At 38.5% G+C, this 20,401-nt stretch overlaps 1 protein-coding gene across 2 annotated transcripts in view; it reads left to right on the forward strand.

Moving 5' to 3' along the window:
• Positions 1 to 20,401, forward strand: part of Pcca (propionyl-CoA carboxylase subunit alpha) — a 343,795-nt gene that overhangs the window by 167,832 nt on the left and 155,562 nt on the right. For both annotated transcript variants that reach the window (XM_031361748.1, XM_031361749.1), the window contains 3 exons: positions 183 to 258; positions 8,896 to 9,006; positions 13,988 to 14,090. In XM_031361748.1, coding sequence (XP_031217608.1) covers positions 183 to 258; positions 8,896 to 9,006; positions 13,988 to 14,090 — 290 coding nt within the window. The remainder of the gene's footprint in view (positions 1 to 182; positions 259 to 8,895; positions 9,007 to 13,987; positions 14,091 to 20,401) is intronic.

Raw genomic sequence — 20,401 nt, forward strand, 5'->3', positions numbered from 1 at the left:
TATGTTGGTTCTCACTTGTTTATTTAAAGGGATCTTATTTGACTTATTTTATATTAAAAAATTGGACCACTATGAAAATCAAAAAGACACGTTGGGGAATGTGGTAGGAAGTATTAAACTTATTAGGCCTGGTCACTCAGTACATGGCTGGCTTACAGACCATTTTGTTTGTTTGCTTGTAGCTAGTCACATACGGGTCTGACAGAACAGAAGCCCTGAAGAGGATGGAAGATGCACTGGACAATTATGTGATCCGGGGTAAGACCACACACTTGCCTTTCCGTTGCTGTGTGTGTTATCTAGTTCTAGAGAACAGTTTGAAGGCTTTGTAGTTAAGGAATTTCAGAAAAGAATTGCTTACTATGTTTAAATAAAAATGAGAAAAGAGTGACCAGATTAAACACTGGGCACAGGTCTTTAACCCTCTGCAGGCTGACCTGTGGCATCTTGTAGTTCTGCACTATACATGATATGAGGGATTGTGAAGAATCATTGTCCCACACTGGGAGAATGAGTCTGTTATGACACTGTCTATGAGTTTTGAGATTGGGAGGTAGCATACTTATAGATGTGTGGAGATGGACCCTGGCCTTATAGCTGATGACTTTGGGCTCTGCTCAGAGAAGGCAGTAGATGGATTTTAAGTGTAGTTGTCTTCCAACATGTGCTCATACAAGCCCCCTGAGTGCAGTTGACTGAATCAGAAGCTACTTTTGCACTGGAGTCTGCAAAGTGGGTGTTCTTACCCACTTTGAGGGGTAAATTGTATACTAATGTAAGTACCAACTTTGCTATCAGATTCAGTTGTGTATTATAATTTTGAATGGCTAGTGGGGGTCTAAGAACATCCCCTAGGCAAGCCTGGCTGCCAGGTTGTTTTGGGCTGTGCTCTTGCAGAGGACTGGAGTTTGATTCTACCATCCACATTGGTTGGCTCACAACTACCATAACTCTAGCTCTGGGGGATCTGATGTCCTCTTCTTGCCTCTGTGGGCACACACATACATTTGTACATACAAATATACAAACAAAGATACAGATTAGCAGGAGGTGCAAAGGTGGTGGGGGATGGGAAACAAGTGAATGGAGTGACTCTGGATATGACAGTTTTTGAATATTGGACTAATTACTATTTGGGGTTGAACACTTAAAATGAACTCCTAACAACTAATGGAACATATTTCAGATTAGTGACATAATCGTGCTGAAGGATGAGGGTGGAGAGAACTAACCCAAATAACTTAACTGTATATTAACTGTAATATCCCCAGGCTAAAGAGAAAATAAGTCTAAATAAATATTAAACTCTAGTTAGTAGGTTTATTTTTCATAGTTGATGAGTTAGCAGGTCTGAAACCAATTTATGTACTTTCTGGAACTAAGGAAATAAATACATGTATTGTGGATAATAAGAAACAAGTTTCCCTCTGTCAGAAAGGCAATAACAGATGTGGGAATGAATGCCTGGGGGTGGAATGAACCCTGTGTGTGGTATGAGGTTGAATCAGGAGGTATCCATGAGAACTCTTGGGCTTTAACATAGACTACTGACTATATCAAGGTGTGTGTGTGTGTGTGTGTGTGTGTGTGTTTGTGCATGTGTGTGTCCATGTATACACACATATACTTATTCTCCAGCTGAGGCCTCTGAATTGACATTTGGAGGCCAGCAATTGTAGGATGATAATCCTTAGATGTGTGTGCTTGTCCACATGTTTGGCTTCTGTCCACTCAGTTTATTAAATGTGTCCAGGCTTGGTTTCAGGAGAAGCATAAGGTGAGTCTGAACTGCCCATGTAAGAAAGGAAAACTGTGCTGAAGAGTGACCTCAGGTCAGGTTTAATTCACACCTGTCATCCCAGCACTCACCTGGAGTATACTTGGTAGGCTGAGGCAGGAGAATTGGTGTGACTGCAGCTCAGTAAGTACTCATAAATGAAAGAGATGGCATGGCTCCTCTACATAGATTTTAATCCATGTAGAAAAAGTGCTACCCCAAGAATATAAACTATGAAAAGGTCAGTAGATGCTGAAGTTAATGGGGAAATTGGAGCAACAGTATAGTTTGTTGGTGTCCCTTTGTTATATACTTAATAAGTACCATGGGAACTGCTTCATGCTAGTAATGTTACCAGGCAGCCAGGGATTGCCACTGTTGATGTAGTAACCCATGTCTGTGCCTATTGTGATAATTTTCACCCCTCTCTTCACACACACACACACACACACACACACACAGACACGAACACACACACACACATGCACACACACAAACTGAAAATAGGTAAATTGCATATAATCACGAGGAAAAATCAGACAAACCTACCTGAAAGACAATCCTAAAGATAAATGGCTTGTGATCTTTGGAGGTGTCAAGGTCAATAAGCTCAAGAAGAAGCCTGCAGCTTCTAGATCAAAGGAAACCTGAGGGCCTAAGACCACTCAGTGGAATAGGATTCTGCACTTGATACTGAACCAGGGCAAAACCGGCTTTCCTTTGTAGTAAAAGCCATCAGTGGGGCAACTGGAGAAATTTGGATCAAGTTTGTAGATTAAATAGACACTTGTGATCACAGAAGAGACTTATCTTCCTCTTAGGAAATATACAGGAAGATATTTAGAGGCTATTCTGTCTTTAATTCACCTTCAAGTGTTTACATTAAAAATGACTTGTGTGGTCTATGGTCTCTCCATACAGAGAGAGAATTAAGCCCAGACATGTGCTCAACTGCCCCAGATCCAGCGCCTAGGTCAAGGGTGGACAGTAATTCTCTATACTAGTTTTGCCAGTTTTCTAAGATTCTAAAATTATTGCAGAATAGAGATTTTTTTCTTTTAAAAAAGTTTCCATTCCTACCATTATCTTTGATTTTTTTTTTAACCTGGTGAATTTTAACAGACAGATGATTTTAAATCTTTTGTAGAGGGCAAGAAAGGAAAAGAAATTGACTGTATTGTTAAGTAACTGCTTCATTGGTTAAATGTGGACATCTCCCCTCCCCAACTCCACAATTACTTGTAACCTTTTGTAAAAGAAAAACTCTAGAGAAATTTTAGTGTATCTAAACTCTAAAAACTTTAAAGAAACTTTAGAGCACAGTATACCTACATTAAACTTAATTTCCAAGTCCCCATGAAAGAAGCGGTGGCCTCAACCTCCGTTTGATCCTGGTGGAGTGCACAGCTAGTGTCTGGCCTGCTGTTTTGGAACCAGCAGGCAGTCAGAAGGCTGCTCCAGGGGCCTCCCTCTGTGTCCTGGTCATGATTTCCCATGCAGATGGGACCTGGTGAACTCTGGCACAGGTCACTCCAATTCCCAATCTAAAACTCAAAGTCATAATTTTTATAAGTATGTGATTAATAATATTACTGAAGCCGTAAACTCTCAAAGACTGCTCTACTGTCTACTTACTGTTTGCACAAGGACTCAGTCCAATGGCATTGTCTTTTCTGGGACCTGGGAAGAAGGCAACTGCAGTACAGAGTTCCTTCCCGCTGATGTTAGCTTTATGAGTATGGAACATTTTTCTGATTATTATTGATTTGGCTCTAGAATGAGTTCCTGGGCACTAGTTCTTGAAACAGCTAGTTGTACTAATAACCATACATGAAAATAAAAGGGTTATTTTACTGTGTCCTTTATGGAAGGAAAAAGTAGTTTGATTTCACATAGTAGTATGTGGTTTGTTATTCAGAGAACTTTAAGGAAAAATGTATTTGAGTTTTAATTTTATTCTTGAAATTTAGTGAAATCTAAGTATTCTTCATGCTGGAATTACTATATAATTTAAAAAGATTAAAAAAATTCTTCAGTGGAATGGACGCAGCCTAGATGAATGTGTTCTTAAAGTGTAATACATATAGATATAATAAAATTTTACTATGCTGTAAAGAAAGATGAAATTATGAAAAATTTAGGGAAATGGATGGAGTTGGAAAGAAGTATATTAAGGGGGTGACCCAGACTCAGATAAACACCAACCCCATCTTCTTGACTACTTTAGTTTGTAGTATGTGTGTGTGTTTATAAATGTGTGTAAATGTGGATGAAAGGAGACAAGGAGAGTGTAGAGAGAAGTTCTGAGGTGATGGGGGAGGGATATATAGGACCTACTTGACAGGAAAGCAGAAAGGAGCCTGAGGACAGAGGGGAAGGAGGAGACAGCAGGTCAGTCAGCTATTGTAAGACTGTTAGAAGACTTTGTGTGCTAACTTAAAATTTTAAAAAAGAAAATGCTATAACAAAGAAGTAGACACCTGTTTGTGTATTTAGCTCTGTTGTTTGATATCCTGGATGTAAGAAATACTTGTTGGACTGCACATGGAGGGGTCTGATTAGTCTGTCAGCATGTGTATAGTAGAGGATTGCAATTTGATCATCAATAGGAGGAGAAGAGCTTGGCCCTGTGAAAGTTCTGTGCCCCAGTGTAGGGGAATGCCAAGGCCAATAAGTGGGAGGGGGTAGGGTGGCAGGCATGGGGAAGTGGGAGGCAACAGGGGTTTGTTTTTGTTGTTTTTGTTTGTTTCTTTGTTTTTTTTATTGGAGGGGAAACTAGGAATGGAGAAATTTACATGTAAATAAAGAAAATATCTAATAAAAAATGATAAAAAAACAAAAACAAAACAACAACAAAAAAGAAATACTTGTTTACAGTTCTTTCAGGTTACCTTTCCTAAAGCCATCACCCCTTTTCAACTGTGAATATGGAATGAAATGCTAATGTTTTATTCATTCATTCATGCATTCATTCATCCTGTTACTTACATTCATTTCAGTATTTTAGATATCAGTATCAGAAAGTAACTTTATCTTGTCCAAATTATCATAAACTGCATCTTTAAACCATGCTATATTTGCTGAAGGCAGATCTGTACTAACTGTTTGGGTATTGGCCATGTGGAGGGCTGAGAAACCTGGACTAGACTGTAAAAGGAAACTCAATTAAGTTAATTGTGGCATATTACATATATAGGCAAACATTTTATTTGTAGAAGTTAGACTTCCTCACTTAAGTTATCTACTACCTCAGAGGCCGCTTGGGGAGAGTGTCTTGTGAAATTGTTAATTTTCATGTAAGAACAATTACTTTTCTCTCTTTGAATTAAATCACTACTGCACTTCATATTATAAATTTGTTCTCTCCCGGGGATTGTTATTTCTTGTGCATGTTGGGTATTGTAATACCAGTGTCAGTGTACAGTGCTGTGGTGCTGATCTGTACTATAGTCCCTGTAGCAGTGTGTGCTCAAGTAACATATGAAGGCAGACCTAGCAGAATTACTCCAGACTTCTCATCAGAGACTATGAAAGCTAGAAGATACTGGGCAGATCTCATACAGACCCTAAGAGAACACAAATGCCAGCCCAGGCTACTATACCTAGCAAAGCTCTCAATTACCACAGATGGAGAAAGTAAGATATTTTATGATAAAAACAAATTTACTCAGTATCTTTCCACAAATCCAGCCCTACAAAGGATAATAGATGGAAAATTGTAACAAGGAGGGAAACTACCCTAAAAAAAAGAAATAATCTTCTTTCAACAAACCTAAAAGAAGGTAGTTACAAAAACATAATTCCACCTCTAACAACAAAAATAACAGGAAGCAACAATCACTATTCCTTAATATCTCTTAACATCAATGGACTAAATTCTCCAATAAAAAGACATAGACAAACAGACTGAATACATAAACAGGACCCAGCATTTTGCTGCATACAGGAAATGCACCTCAGAGTCAAAGACAGACACTACCTCAGAGTAAAGGGCTGGAATACAAATTTCCAAGCAAATGGTCCCAAGAAACAAGCTGTAGTAGCCATTCTAATATCGAATAAAATCCACTTTCATCCAGAAGTTATCAAAAAAGATAAGGAAGGACACTTCATACTCATCAAAAGAAAAATCTACAAAGAAGAATTCTCAATTCTGAACATCTGTGCTCCAAATGCAAGGGCACCCATATTTTTAAAAGAAACTTTACTAAAGCTCAAAGCACACATTGGAGGTCACACAATAATAGTAAGAGACTTCAACACCCCACTCTCAGCAATGGACAAATCATGTAAACAGAGACACAGTAAAACTAACAGAAGTGGTGGACCAAATGGATTTAACAAATATTTATAGAACACTTCATCCTAAAGCAAAAGAATATACCTTCTTCTCAGTACCTCAGGCTACCTTCTCCAAACTTGACCATATATTTTGTCACAAAACAGGCCTCAACAGACACAAGAAGATTGAAATAATCCCATGCATCCTATCAGATCACCATGGACTAAGGTTGGTCTTCAATACCAACAAAAACAACAGAAAGCCCACATACACATGGAAGCTGAACAACACTCTACTCAATGATAACTTGGTCAAGGAAGAAAGAAAGAAAGAATTGAAAGACTTTTTAGAATTTAATGAAAATGAAGGCACAACATACTCAAACTTATGGGATACAATAAAAGAGAAAACTCATAGCTCTGAGTGCCTCCAAAAAGAAACTGGAGAGAGCATACACTAGCAGCTTAAGAGCACACCTGAAAGCTCTAAAACAAAAGGAAGCAAATTCACCCAAGAGGAGTAGACTGCAGGAAATAATCAAACACAGGGCTGAAATCAACCAAGTATAAACAAAAAGAAATATACAAAGAATCAACAAAACCAGGAGCTAGTTCTTGGAGAAAATCTTTCTTTCTCTCCTCCTTTCTCTCTCTCTCTCTCTCTCTCTTTCTTTCTTTCTTTCTTCCTCTCTCTCTCTCTTTCTCTCTCTTTCTTTCTTTCTCTCTTTCTCTCTTTGTTTCTTTTTAATCAAATATAGTCTAACAGGAATCAAACTGAAAAAGGAAAATTCAGTTGAGACAATGTCTCCATCAGAGTGTCTAGTAGGCAGAAGATCACTGAGTATTTCCTTGACTGATGATTTACTATTGCAAGTGCCATCCCTGAACAGCTAGAATAAGAAGTCAGTCTGCACAAGATAGTAATTCTCTTCCTTCATGACCTCTTCTTCAGTGCCTACCTCCAAGTTCATGTTTGATTTCCTGTCCTGACTACCATTCATAATGTACTGTAAGATATAAGATAAAATAAACTCTTTCCTCTCAAAAAAAAACTTGTCAGGAAAACTACATGTTACTTTGAGACAGTTGTCCCAAATATATTTTAAAAAATTATAAAAATCTGCCACAGAAAATAATGAAGATCATAATCAAAAAGTTACTACAGCTTAAACAGAAAACCCTTTTTGCTCAGGACTGTCATAGCCACAGCTTACAAAAAATACAGCTATTGATTAATGCAATAAGATATCAATTAGATATACATTCCTGAGGTCTTTTTATTTGTTATAGTTTTTTTCTTTTTCTTCTCATTATATCAGGTATACATTTCACTATAAATTATGGTAAAGATACCAAGACTAAAAATTTAAAATTTTATTAATTAAAAAAATAACAAAATAAAATAAGCAACTAGAAAAAATTCTTGCCCCTTTGGTTTATCATAAGTATTCTTATCAAATGCTATGTCTTTGTAAATGAATGTCACCTTGTTTCCAGTGATTTCTTAGGCCCTCGGAGGTGCTGTACACATTCTGTTACCTTAGTAATGAAAGTGGGATTTTTGCTGCTGTTGTTTTGTTTTTAAATAAAAGTCTTTATATGTGTCTAATATACCCAGGCACACTTCAGGTATACAGTTGTTTCTAGATATTCTAAGCCCGTAGGAGCAGTAATTTTTGGCTATTAGCTAAAATGTTTCTTTAGGGGTGCATTTCTCACAGACACGTAATACAAAGGCAATGTATTACATTATCCTCTAAAAAGAATAACCCCATCTATGGAAGTTTTGCATAAAGGAATAATATTATAACTAGAATTCTGGATCTTAATGTAAATGTTTGAGGTAGATGGGACAGTTTGAGAGTTGAATTTTATCTAGTTTAGACATATAGAATTTTTTGAGTTGGGAACCGAGATGCTCACATGTTTACGTAGGTTGTTAATATAGTCTAGAATAAAGAGATGCATAGAAAAAAAATGCTTTTAAGGTATAGTAAATTGTTAATATTGATTAGCTAAGGGACAGATAGTCATTTTGAAAAGATAAACCCATGTCCTTACATATAAGCCTCAAGTTCATGGTAACATACTGTAACCAAGGTGTCTAGATACTGTAGTATGGATGCTATGGAAATGTATAAATATACTTGGTTTTGATGTAATTAGTTTGTTGGTCCTTTCTGATATGAGGTTATTTAAGGGGATAAATATGCATACACAGCTAAGCAGACTAGAGGTTGCTCTGCTTCATTTGCATTGCTAAAGTGACACATCCTGCCACATCCAGAAGCCCCGAAAAGGAGGAAATGAAAGAAAAGTGTTGAACACATTACTTCAACTTGAATTCTCTGTTTAGGAATTAGTCATATGCCTAGCTGCAAGTAGGGTGGGGAATGGATCTGTTTGAGTTGGTGGTTTCTTTCTTTCTTTTTTTTTTTTGCCTTTTTTTTTTTTTTAAATGATTTTATTAGGTAAGGAGAGACCAGTAATTGGGTTTTTCTTGGAGGGAGGGAGGAAAAGAGAGAGGAAAGAGGACAGAGGATGGGGAAAGGGAAAGAGAGACTTAATGTAAGTCACAGGTCAATGTTGGTATCTTTCTTAGTGGCTCTACACCTTATTTTTTGAGACAGTGTCTCACTAACCTCCAGCTGACATTTTGACTAGACTGCCTGGCAGGCAAGTTCCAGGGATCCTCCTGTCTCTGCCTGCCCAACACTGGCATCACAAGTATACACAGTCATGCTCAGCATTTGTCATATGGGAGTGAAACAGGTCCTTATGCTTGTATGACAAGCAGTTTATCAATTCTCCCATTCAGTCTGAAATTCTCTTTGTAGGTGTTACACACAACATCCCATTGCTTCGGGAGGTGATAATCAACACTCGTTTTGTGAAAGGGGACATTAGCACTAAGTTTCTCTCTGATGTGTATCCTGATGGCTTCAAAGGTATGTATAAGTATGTGCTGAGCTATTTAGTTCTCAGAAGTCTGTTGAGTTACATCAGGTTAATTTTATTCTTATTTGTAAACACAACTTTTCTATTTTGATTTCTGTTCCACTTGCTATATTATATTTTTGAAGGAATCTTGACCATTAACATTCATCTTTTTGCATATGCATGGGCAATTCTTGAATATAACCATCTTCAGTGTTTCTCTTAAAAGCAAAAAACAACAAAAAAAATGTGTGTGTAGTATGTGCTCATTTGTAGAGTCTAGGAGCGTTCCAGCCATGGTACACATGGAACTAGAGAACAGTCTCTCAGGTAACAGCTTTAAATATATAAAAAAAGAAATGTACTTTGGATGAAGAAAATATCCTCATGTTAAATTTAACACTGACAAGTTGTCAGAGATTGTTTCCAAGTTTCAGAAAATCTTTTTTTTTTTTAATCAAGTTGGAGCTAGAGGAGTGAAGATCTGGTCAGCATCAGTGGAAATCAGTGATTTAACTGAGATCCTAGGAATATCTAGATATAAATCCCTAGTGAACTGGGATACAAAAGATGATTCTTAGATTTCAAGTATTTTAGGGGAAAATTTTTTCAGTATTTTTCAGTATTTTTGCTGAGAATGTGTGCAGCCCTGGATTTTGATCTCTGACACCATCAAGTTAAATATAAAACAAAGCAAAACAGATGTTGTAGAACAGAAAGTAACTTTCATAGTCAGCTCAGCATCATGGAGTTGACTGTTAAATGCATTCAGACTATACAATAAGGCTTTGTAAATTAAATTGAAAATAGACAGTTTGAATGTTCTTTGAGTTTTATCATTAGTATTAAGAAATTGAGAATTTATTTTATTTGTACTCTTAAAATGAGTAGTAATAGTAATTCATCAGATTATTTTTCTTAAACTTTTGAATTTTCAAAAATGCAGGATAAACAACATCTTAGTCATGATTACTGCTTTATAATGGAGTATTTGCTCATTAACATTTGCTAACCTGAGGTCAGAAACACTTAAGCCATTGCTTTTTACCATCTCCCTAGTAACAACTCACAGGAGACATTATATAAACACTTGTTTAATCAATGAAAAGAATCTTATTCAGGGTTGATGAAAGGTATGCTTTGGAAATTTTAAGTCACCTATACACATATCTAGATTAGCAACTCACCCTGTTTGATCTAATATTTTATTCTCCTTACTGGAGTTTAGAAGCTATGAGAAGTTGTGAAGTAGATTCAGAACTTCCATATGGTTCCATGTCTGCCCAGATAATTCATTTGTGTTGGTAACATGATAGGAAATAGTGGGCAGAAGGAAAAAGTAGTCCCTTGAGTCAGCTCTCAGAACAAATTTTATGTATGTATCTGAGCATTTGGATTCACATGTAGTTATGTGAGCATGAATATACATACAGGTAAGTAACCCATGTGAGAAGAAAATAGGCATTTAAAATCTTTCATTTGAATTGATAACTATACTTAGAGTACATTTACAATTATGTAAAGTATTGCAAATTCTTGAGGAGCCACAATCCGCTTTAGCTGAGAAATTGACCTTAGAACAGAGCACACTTTTCCACTGGACACTTAACTACATTTTCTTTGTAGTAAGGAATTGCCAGCATAGACTCTTGTGCTTGCAGCAGAAGGAATCCTGCCTTGTTGACTGTCATGATTTGCCAGAAGAGCCTTTTACAATGACTTAATCTCAGCTCTCATTTTCATTAAGCTCAAAGAAGCTACTCTAAAACAACTAAGTCGGGAACTGACTCTAAGGTTTTTGCGGTTTTTTTGCTTTTCTATCCATCTTTATGTTCTTTATCTTTTTTAGAAGCATAACCCAAAACAAATGAAAAGAAAATAAGAAAGAAAAAAACAATGAACCTCCATCTCCACAACAACAAAATGCAGACAAAAGCCGTGGGTTCTGTTTTGTGTTAGTCAACTACTCTTGAGCCTGAGACTTGTTCTGGGGTGTGGTTGATATACCCAGTGTCACTTCACTGGAGAAAACTGATATTTTTTTCTCTTCCAGCACCTCTCCATTACAAATAACTTCTTTGTTAGGGGTGTGACTCTGTTCCTACTTCACTTTCTCCTTGCTTGGATCTTGTCTGGCTTGAATTTTGCAGGTCCCATGCATGCTGTCATGGTCTCTGTGAACTTATATGTGTATTAGTTATTTTTTTTCTTTTAATGTTTGGAACAGAATGCAGGACTTTGTCCATGATAGGCCAGAATAGCGCCCTTTATCTCAAGCTCTGATGGTAGGATTTTCAGTTACAGATTGAGGATTTCTTGGGTTGTGCTGGGATTCCAGTTCACAGGCCACAGACTTTTCAATGGTGTCTCGTCAGATGACCTCTAAGGTGTTCAGCAAACACACCTTATTGGCCATTTCCAAACCTCCCTCCCATTTTATTTCGTGAGGTTATTGTTATGCCAGTTTCTCCTTCTCTGAGTGGGTACTATCTGTCCTTCACCTTCCCCAGAAGGAGGAACCCAGCGCAAATCTCAGCTATGCTAAGTATCATCTTTGATTATTTGATATATATGTCTGAGAGACAGCAGGAAGTGGCAAGAGAAGCCAGTCCAGGATCTTTTCAGTATGTCTGGGTCCAGGTTACTTTGCACCGTTGAGATTACACATCTGTTTCCCATCTGGCTTGATCTCAGCACTGTTCATAGACAAGTACTGGTCCTTTTGACTGCATTAAAATTTTCTACTACATTTGTTTATTTTCCCAAATCTGTGACTGAGGGCACTTTTAAAAAGGTCCTTAGATTTGAACTTTGAAATGATTGAATCTAAAATTTAAAAATAGGACATACAAGAAATTGTTCTTGTTGACTTTTACATTCAAATGTTGAAAAGCAAATTTTCTTTGATTTGAAATTAAAGGAAAAAAGTGAACAAGCTATTTCAAGAACTGTAATTTCGGTTGACCAGTATGAGCATCTTGGATCTCTTTCTCTGGTACCTTGTTACACTTTAACTTCAACCCCCTTCAAAAGCTATATCAGGATTTTCTGTGTTATTTTGAGAAGCTGCTGATTTTTTGTAAGTATTTGGTTGGACATATAGTATACATTTGTGTTATCATATTTTTTTGTAAGAATTGGATTGGACATAGGAAGTATGTGTTTGTATTATCATATTCTTTGCTCTGTGTGCTGCTGAGGACAGACCCACTGTTACTGGGAGTCCCCATGAAATCCATTAGTTTTCTTGTGTTCCAAAGAGCTTATGTGTTTACTGATCTTTGTATGTTGCTGACAAATTGGAGCATACTCTCTGGTTCATTTGTAAACAACTGTAATAAATCCATTAGGTGTTGACATGGGAACAATGATGTCATCACATAGTCTGCATGCTGGGATCTGAAACCATAAGTAGACTCCAGGAAAAAATACAGAAATACTTCACCTTGAAAATAATGGTCAATAAAAAGCAGATAGAAAAATTGCTCTAGTTTTGCTGGCCTGTGCAGGGCTTCTAGGACCCCAAGTCATCCCTGAGACATACTTGGAGAACTCTTCTTCTAGGTTTTGGGAAGTTGGAGTACTATTTTTGTGAGAATGCTTAGAAAAGGTCATGAGAATCTTTTAATTTCTGTTCCAGTATCAGAAGAAGGTCAGTGATATGTCATGGCTTACAGGGTTGTGGCTTATGAAGTCAATGAGGGTGTCTTTCCTAGCATCAGGCATGAGCTCCCACTTTGTGTAATGGTTCATTCAATGTCTGGATTTGTCCCAACAGGAATGGATGGATTCCGTACCCTTCCATTTCATGAATTACCTTTTTTAGAAGAATGTGCTACAGATCTTGAAAAATAACTATATTAACATTCTGAGTGTTTTTAGTTTATTTTTAAAAATGATATTCACATCACTTTATTTCTTTCAAATAAACTTATATGCCTACTGAATTCTTTAGCTCAGAACTCTAGTTGTCCCTACTGTTCCATGTGATTGCTGTCACATAACTAGTAGGAGACAGTGTGGTTGCTTCAGTGCTCTCAAGAGGTGTGCTAACTACACACTGCATTATCTGACCTGCTCTGACACCTATTGGTTTTTATACAATTTTGCCAGTGGAGTCAGTTACCTGCTGTAAGGCAGTTGCCCATGTGAGGCTGGTCAGAGGCTAGACCACTGCCCCTGGGGCTAATTGAATTTTGGTATAGAGAGAAATTGTGGAAGAGAGAAATTTGTTAATTGAATGATTGATTAATCTTTCTTATGCTTTCTGATGCATTCATAGAGGCAGGAAAGACATGCCCTTATTTTCTTTGAGTCTTTCATGCTAGGAAATCATGAGCTTGTCCATGTTCTTGACCAGCATCACTCTGCTTCTGCAGAAGTTGAGACTTCTGGACTTTTGTTCTCATTTTCCTTAGAAGTAAGCTCATGTCCTTAACACTTCATTACTCATTGCAGAGTAGCCAGACTGTGCGTTTTGGAATTGGCCTTTCATAACATTCAGAATAAAAGACACTAATACTCAGTCACAGGTTTAGGAAAGCTTGTACTTTCTTGTTCTTCAGTATACATGAGTAAGTTTGAAATAAGTGTTTAGACAAGAAGCTTCTACTGAAATTTAATTCATGCTTTTGCGTAAAAATAATAAGTGTTAAGTGCTAATTGGAAATTTGCTTTCAAGAATGTCAATATTCTGGTATCTGGCTGGAAAATGAATAAACTTAGAAAACAAAACAAATCTTTTTTTCCTATGTTAGGCAGTGAGCTTCCAGTGAGTACAGCTTGGGAGTTTTTTCTTACTGAGCCTTCTTATATCCCATCACCTGCTTCTTGTACAATCCTGAGTCTATTATAGGTGTCTGGTGAAGTTCTTCTCTTATTGGCTGATAACTGTAAGAGAGAGGTGCAGATGTTGTCTGATTGGCTGATGACTCTAAGAGGGAAGGGCAGATGTTGATGTCACAGATATGACTGATGATTCATTTCTTACAGGGCACACGTTAACACCAAGTGAGAGAGACCAGTTATTGGCCATTGCGTCATCTGTATTTGTGGCATCCCAGCTACGAGCACAGCGCTTTCGAGAACATTCAAGGTATGGAGTGAAGGGGCAGAAAATGCTCAGGATTGTCTTGTCTGTACAGAAAAGTGCCAGTAAAAGCATTGCTGATCTTAGTTCCTGATCTTCTTAGGGTCTTGTTGGAAGTATAGTAAACTCACTGTTTAATGTGGTACTGTGGGTACATTAGTCTAACTTTTTTTTTTTTTAACTTGGAAGAGTATCTTAGCTGTCTAATTTAGACATCAGTAGAGGTAGGAACACAATCTGATATTTACTGGGAATTCTGTTCAGCTTAGCTTGCATTGGTTATTTTTGATTTATTAATTTGATAGTCTTGAAAAATGTTCACTATACAGTATTAGGAACGCATCTGGATCAGTAAAACACATATGTCAGAAATTGGAAGCTGCAGGATGGAATTAACACCAGGCTGAGACAGTTGTCTGTAACCCAAAGGATAACTTTAACTTTCTGGTGACCCAGGTGAAAGGGGAGACACACCTTCTACTAGGGTGAGACCATCCCATTGGCAGTGCTGTTTCTCATATAAGGCACAGTGTCGCTAAAACTGCATTACTTTAATTTCCTTTCTTTTTGCTTTTCAACAAGAGGAATGAGAGAGTAGTGTGGTGGTGGAAGGCTACCAAATAGCTCTGTGCAGTACAGATCAGAGTCCCATTGCCTCTGAGGAGGTAGACAAATAACAAAGTTGTGTGTAGTTACATCTTAGTACTGAATATGGTTTATTCATGCTGCTGCTTTGGAGGAAGTGCTAGAAGCTTAGTGTATTGTCTTTTTAGGAATAATGATTCAGTAGATATCTGGAGAGAAGGGAGAAGTAATGGTTCAATAAATTACAGATGACTGGCAGGAGAGCAAGAGTGGTCAGCAGAGCTGCGAATCCGATGACTGTTCTTCTTGGTTGCCTTTCAGTTCAGTATGGAAACATGGAGCCACATGTGCTCTTAAGATTAAACTTAAAACCCAGTTTCTCCATCACACTGGCCATATTTCACATGTTCAGTATCCGCATGTGGTAGAAGGCTATGTGCCTTAGGAACACAATGAGCCTTTTCAGCATGGCTGCCCTGTTCCACTGGCTTCTGTGGGACAGTGCTGCTGTAGTAGGGGGTGTGCATAGGAGAATCTTAGCCTCATGAGGTTTGTGGTTACTTTTTGGATGACTATGATATTTCTGCTCTCATTTTTTTTTTTTTTTTAACTATTTGGGTTGTTATTACTTCAGAAGCTCTAAGTGTAGTTGAAGAGGAAGTGATGTTACTTTTAGTATCTGTGTTGGCTTTTCTAAAAGAAATAAACATATGCTCATTCATTCTGGGTAAGACCCTGAAGAGCAGCTAAAGTATGAGAAATGAAAACCGGGTGAAAGCCCACACGCCATTAACAACCACTTTAAATGTTGAGGTGCTTTTGCTTTGATTGGATCGTTCCTAGTAACACATTTGACATGCAGCTTCTTGTACATTGTTTCCTTTCTCTCTGAGCTTTCACCCGGACCACAGCTACATGTCTATCTCTTAATCTCATTTGATTAGAAAACCCACAGTAACACGTTACAACTATTTACTAGCTATTCTCTGGAAACACTGTTACATTTTAGAGGTCTTTAAACATCTGCAATTTATAAGAAGCCTCATGTAATCATCCCTCAGCTTCCACAGCCATAAGAAAGACCCTCCCCTTGATTCTTCCCTATCCATCTCTCAGCTTCCCCACTTGTTAATATTTTGAGGGAAATTTCCACATGCAAATAGAAGTTTTACTTGTGCACTTTGTCCCTTACACCCCTGCACACAAGTGCACCAAGTATCTCTATCAGAAAGCTTTCGGTACTGCATTCAGTATCTATCTTCCTTTGTGTTTGACTTACACAGAGTTTCTATCCTAAATTGTAAATCTGAGCATTGCTGCCTTTATAACTTTGCATGTTTTGTTGTTAAACTTTTGTCTTTCTATAAGTGGGAAGAATTATATTAGTGAGAGACATAGGTCAGAATTCAGTTACACAGATAATTGTGCATATGAATATCTCCCATGCAACAAGTAATTGTTCCTTTCTAGTAAGTTCATTTTCTGTGGAACTTGCCACTTATTTAGTAGCCAAAATATTCTAAAATCAGCACCACTATCTATAGTAGAAACTCTAAAGTGAGTCTCTATTGTGTGCTTGCTTATGAGGACCCTGCTGCCTACCTCTTCCAAGCTGAGGTAACAGCCTGACTTCTGAGGCTGTGTTTATGATTGGATTGGGAATGGAGTAGCTTGTCACCCTCCAGGTGTGGCTCTACCATGCTGCCATGGGTGTATTCATGCAATGTTTTCACTTCCAAACCAGTAGCTCACAGTCCTTCCTCTGGCTTGCTTGTGTTGGCTGCTGATTGTATTTTCCCAATTTCTCTGTGGTTTTTACTCTTTCATCATTTATGACTTGGAAAAAGACATTACTATGTATCACAGTATTTAGATAGTAAAGTGATAGGGGACATTTCTGGAAAAAAAGAAAAGTTAATGGCAGAAACAATAGTATGCTTCTTGGGATACCTGTCAGTGTGCAGAACATAATTTCTTATGTGCATGTACACTGATTTACTGTGTAGTCATGTACTTCCATCATTCTTAACACCCTGGGGCTTACATGTGCTACTTAGGGCTGAGACCTTGGACTCTATCGCTAGCTCCAAAATAAAGTAAAAAATAAAAGTACTTTAATAAGCAGAAGTGTATTTTAAAAGCTCTGTTAAAGAAACATATTCTCTTATGTGAATTGAAAATGATTTTACTAGCTTGTGCTTTTGTCTAGTAGTTTGTTGAACTAATTGATACTTGCTAGAAGGAAAAAAATATTAATGATACTCTCTTAGTCCCTTTTGGTAATGTTTATATCTGCTCGAAATGCCTGCTGTCCTCAGCTGGAAATACTGCTTGTGGAGCAGTCAGGGGAACTTTCCTTACCCTTTGCAGCCCCAGCTCTGCTCCTCAGGCTTCTCAGGGGCTTTTGAGAAAGCCTGCCTGCCTCCATGCAACCACTCTACTCCCCTCTGTCTGCAGCATTTCTCTGTAATGTGTCCTCTGTAAGGTTTCATGACTCTGAAGCTGTCATGTGTGGTTTCTGCTAAGCCGTGAAACTTACCATAGAGGGATGGCAGCTCAGTGCCCAACTCTCCCTTCCCTGAGCAGAAGAGATGCTTGTTGTTTTTATGAGTGAGGACGGGGCATGGTGCAAAGAAAACGAGCCCTGGTCTCTTTTAGGGTTGGTCCTCAGGGCTGAGCAGAGCTAGAAGGGACAAGCACAGTGCTGTCTGTCCTCACATTGCATTAATCTCAAGGTCTTGGAGAGTCAGTGCTGACTTTGGGCATAGGAAAGTGTTTTTACTGTAGATAGATAAGAATTTACTGGGTTTCATTGGCCCCACTCTGTTCATCTGCTTTTTTCCCTTGCCCTTGGCTGGCTGGTGTCTCATCAGCTTTACATAGGTGAGAGTCATTGGAAAGAGAGGACCCAGACTGATGTGGGTGGGCCCATAAGCCCAGTTGACTTATGACACTAGATGGTATAAGAAAACAGGCTCAGCAAGCCATAGGGAGCAAACCTGTAAGCAGTACTTTTCCATGTCCTCTGCTTCAATTCCTGCTGCCTGGTTCCTGCCTCAAGTTCCTGCCCTTACTTCCTTGATGATAGACAGACTATAAGCTGGTTCTCAACCTTCTTAGTGCTGCATCACTTTAATACAGCTCCTCATGTTGTGGTGAGCCCCAACTATAAAATTATTTTCATTACTACTTACTTCATAACTGTATAAATATGTTTTCTGATGGTCTTATGTAACCCCTGAGAAAAGGTCATTTGACCCCAAAGGGGTAGTGACCCACAGATTGAGAGCCACTGGTAAAGGCAAAAGTTGAAATAAACCTTTTCTCCCAAGCTCCATTTAGTCATGGTATTTCATCACAGCAATAGAAACCCCAAGACAACCCCTTTTAACAGCTCACCAGAAGATGTACTCACAATCTCTTATAAGGAACAACTAGAAAAATTAGCAATGTTTAACTCTTTAACTCATTTGCAATCTGCTTAATAATTGTTGATAAAGAGAACTTGTGAGGGGGCAGAAAATAGGGTTTTTGTTTTTTTTTTTCCCCAGAAGAGAAACCGGGAAAGGGGATATCATTTGAAATGTAAATAAAGAAATATCTAATAAAAACAACAACAATAACAACAAAAATGAATACATTATCTGTTTGATGCTAACCCATTGGCAGGTCTTATACATTAAAAATAAATACCTTTGAGGAAGAAAAAAAGAGAGAGAGAGAACTAGTGAGTTCAGGCATAGTAGCTCGCACTTTTAATCCCAGCACTTGGGAGGCTGAGACAGAAGGATTGCTGAGTTTGAGCACACTGTATGCTACATAGTGAGCTGACTAGAACTACATAGTGAGACCCTGTTTGGGGTGGGAGGGAGAAGGAGAGAGGAGAGGAAGAGAGACAAGAACTAATGGTATTTATAGTTTGTGTTAAACAAACAGCGCATTTATCACTGTAGCCATTTCCAAGTGTTTAGGTTTTATAGTGTCAACTCTAGCAACCATGTTTGTGGTAGCCCTAGAGCTTCTTTGTCTTGCAGAACTGAAAGTCTGTAGGCCCAGAGCTGCCACTCCGCTCCTCCTTTCTACAAGTCTGACTACTTTATTACGACTTGCTTGCCTGCCTGTCTGTTTGCCCTCTCTCCCTCCCTCCATCCCATCCTTTCTCCATTCCTTCCTTTCCTCCCTCTCTTATTGTGCTGGGTAATTTTATATCAGCTTAACACAATGTAGAGTTATCTGAAATGAGTTTATGAGAAAATGCCTTTATGAATTCCTGCAGTAGGGCGTTTTCTTAATTAGTGATTGATGCAGGAGGGCTCAGGTCATTGTGGATGGGGCCATCCCTGGGCTGGTGGTCCTGGGTTTTATAAGAAAGTAGGCTGGGTAAGCCGTGGGTACAAGCCAGTAAAAAATACTCCTCCATGGCATCTGCATCTGCTCCTGCCTCCAGGTCCCTACCCTGTTCTAGTTCTTGCCCCAACTTTCTTCAGTGATGAGTGATGTGGAGGTATCTACCAAATACACTCTTCTCTCTCCAACTTGCTTTTTGGTTATGGTGTTTCATTACAGCAATAGAAACGAAGACACATGTTTTCTTCCCCTCCCATCCTTCCTCCCTTTGAGTGAGACAGGGAAGAACCCGCCAATTCTTGAGTTAGGATTGAAGGTTGTACCCTGTGGGGAGTCAAGAGCCATTATAGGTTTTCAGCCAGGAGTTTGCTGCAGTGTAGGTACCAACAAGATTTTTTGGCTTCAGGTTTAGAAACAGTTTGTACCCAGGTTAAAAATGGAAGCTGGGAGACCAGTAAGAGATATTGCAGTAGCCAAGGTGTGGGCCTGGGAACTCTCCAGCACTCATCTCTTTTAGATGGGGAGGATACAACAACAGAATTTGAGAAGGAGCTGTTGAAGAGAATAGAGAGTGAGGCATGGCTGAGCCCACATTCCAGAAACAGACCTATAATCCCTTAGGAGATGGAGGCAGAAGATTCAGATTGGCCTTCTACATAGGTACATAAAGTCTTGTGCCTTACTTTGATTTTGTAGAAAAGGGAACATTCCACTTAAAAAGACACCTTTAAAAATATTCCATTATATTGTCAATGTTTTGGCATATTAATGTTCTTCAAAATAGTAGTTTTGAAAAGCCATACATTAGCACTATAAAAATTAGCATATGGTTGAAAATCTTGTTCTAATGGAAATAATAGAGAGGCAATTTGCATGAGGACACCTTACAGAACGTGAGGGTACACCCCCATATCTCTTCTGCACTGAAAATGCACCCACCCAGGGCCTCTGATCTATGGAATGTCCTGTAGTTAGGTCTTTCAGGGTTGGAAATTGTGAGTTGCTTTGGTTGTTTTGGCCCCTTCACACCCAGAGCTGAGCTGTGAACAGTTGGCATGGTATAGCAGGTGCGGCCAGGGCCTAGTGAGGTGCCAGGAGTTTGGTTCCAGCTTCATTGGTAAGGTACAAACTGTTCTGCTAAACTGCTTCAGCCTTGGCCTTCATTTTACTATCTGAACAACAGCAGGGTTAGCTTCTTTCAGGTTCTCCAGCTTCTTCTGCTCTGAGCTTGTTTGAATTGAACAAGGTCACAGAGTTTACTTCATTCCCACAACTACTAGTTCAGATGTTAAAGTCTTAGAGCCAGAATGTTCTTAGGAACTGTGGTAATATTGATGAAAACAGCTCAGCCTACAGTGTGGCTCAGTGTGTGACCTTACCCTGTG

This window comes from Mastomys coucha, unplaced genomic scaffold (genome assembly GCF_008632895.1).
Source record: "Mastomys coucha isolate ucsf_1 unplaced genomic scaffold, UCSF_Mcou_1 pScaffold9, whole genome shotgun sequence".
NCBI classification, from domain to species: Eukaryota; Metazoa; Chordata; class Mammalia; order Rodentia; family Muridae; genus Mastomys; species Mastomys coucha.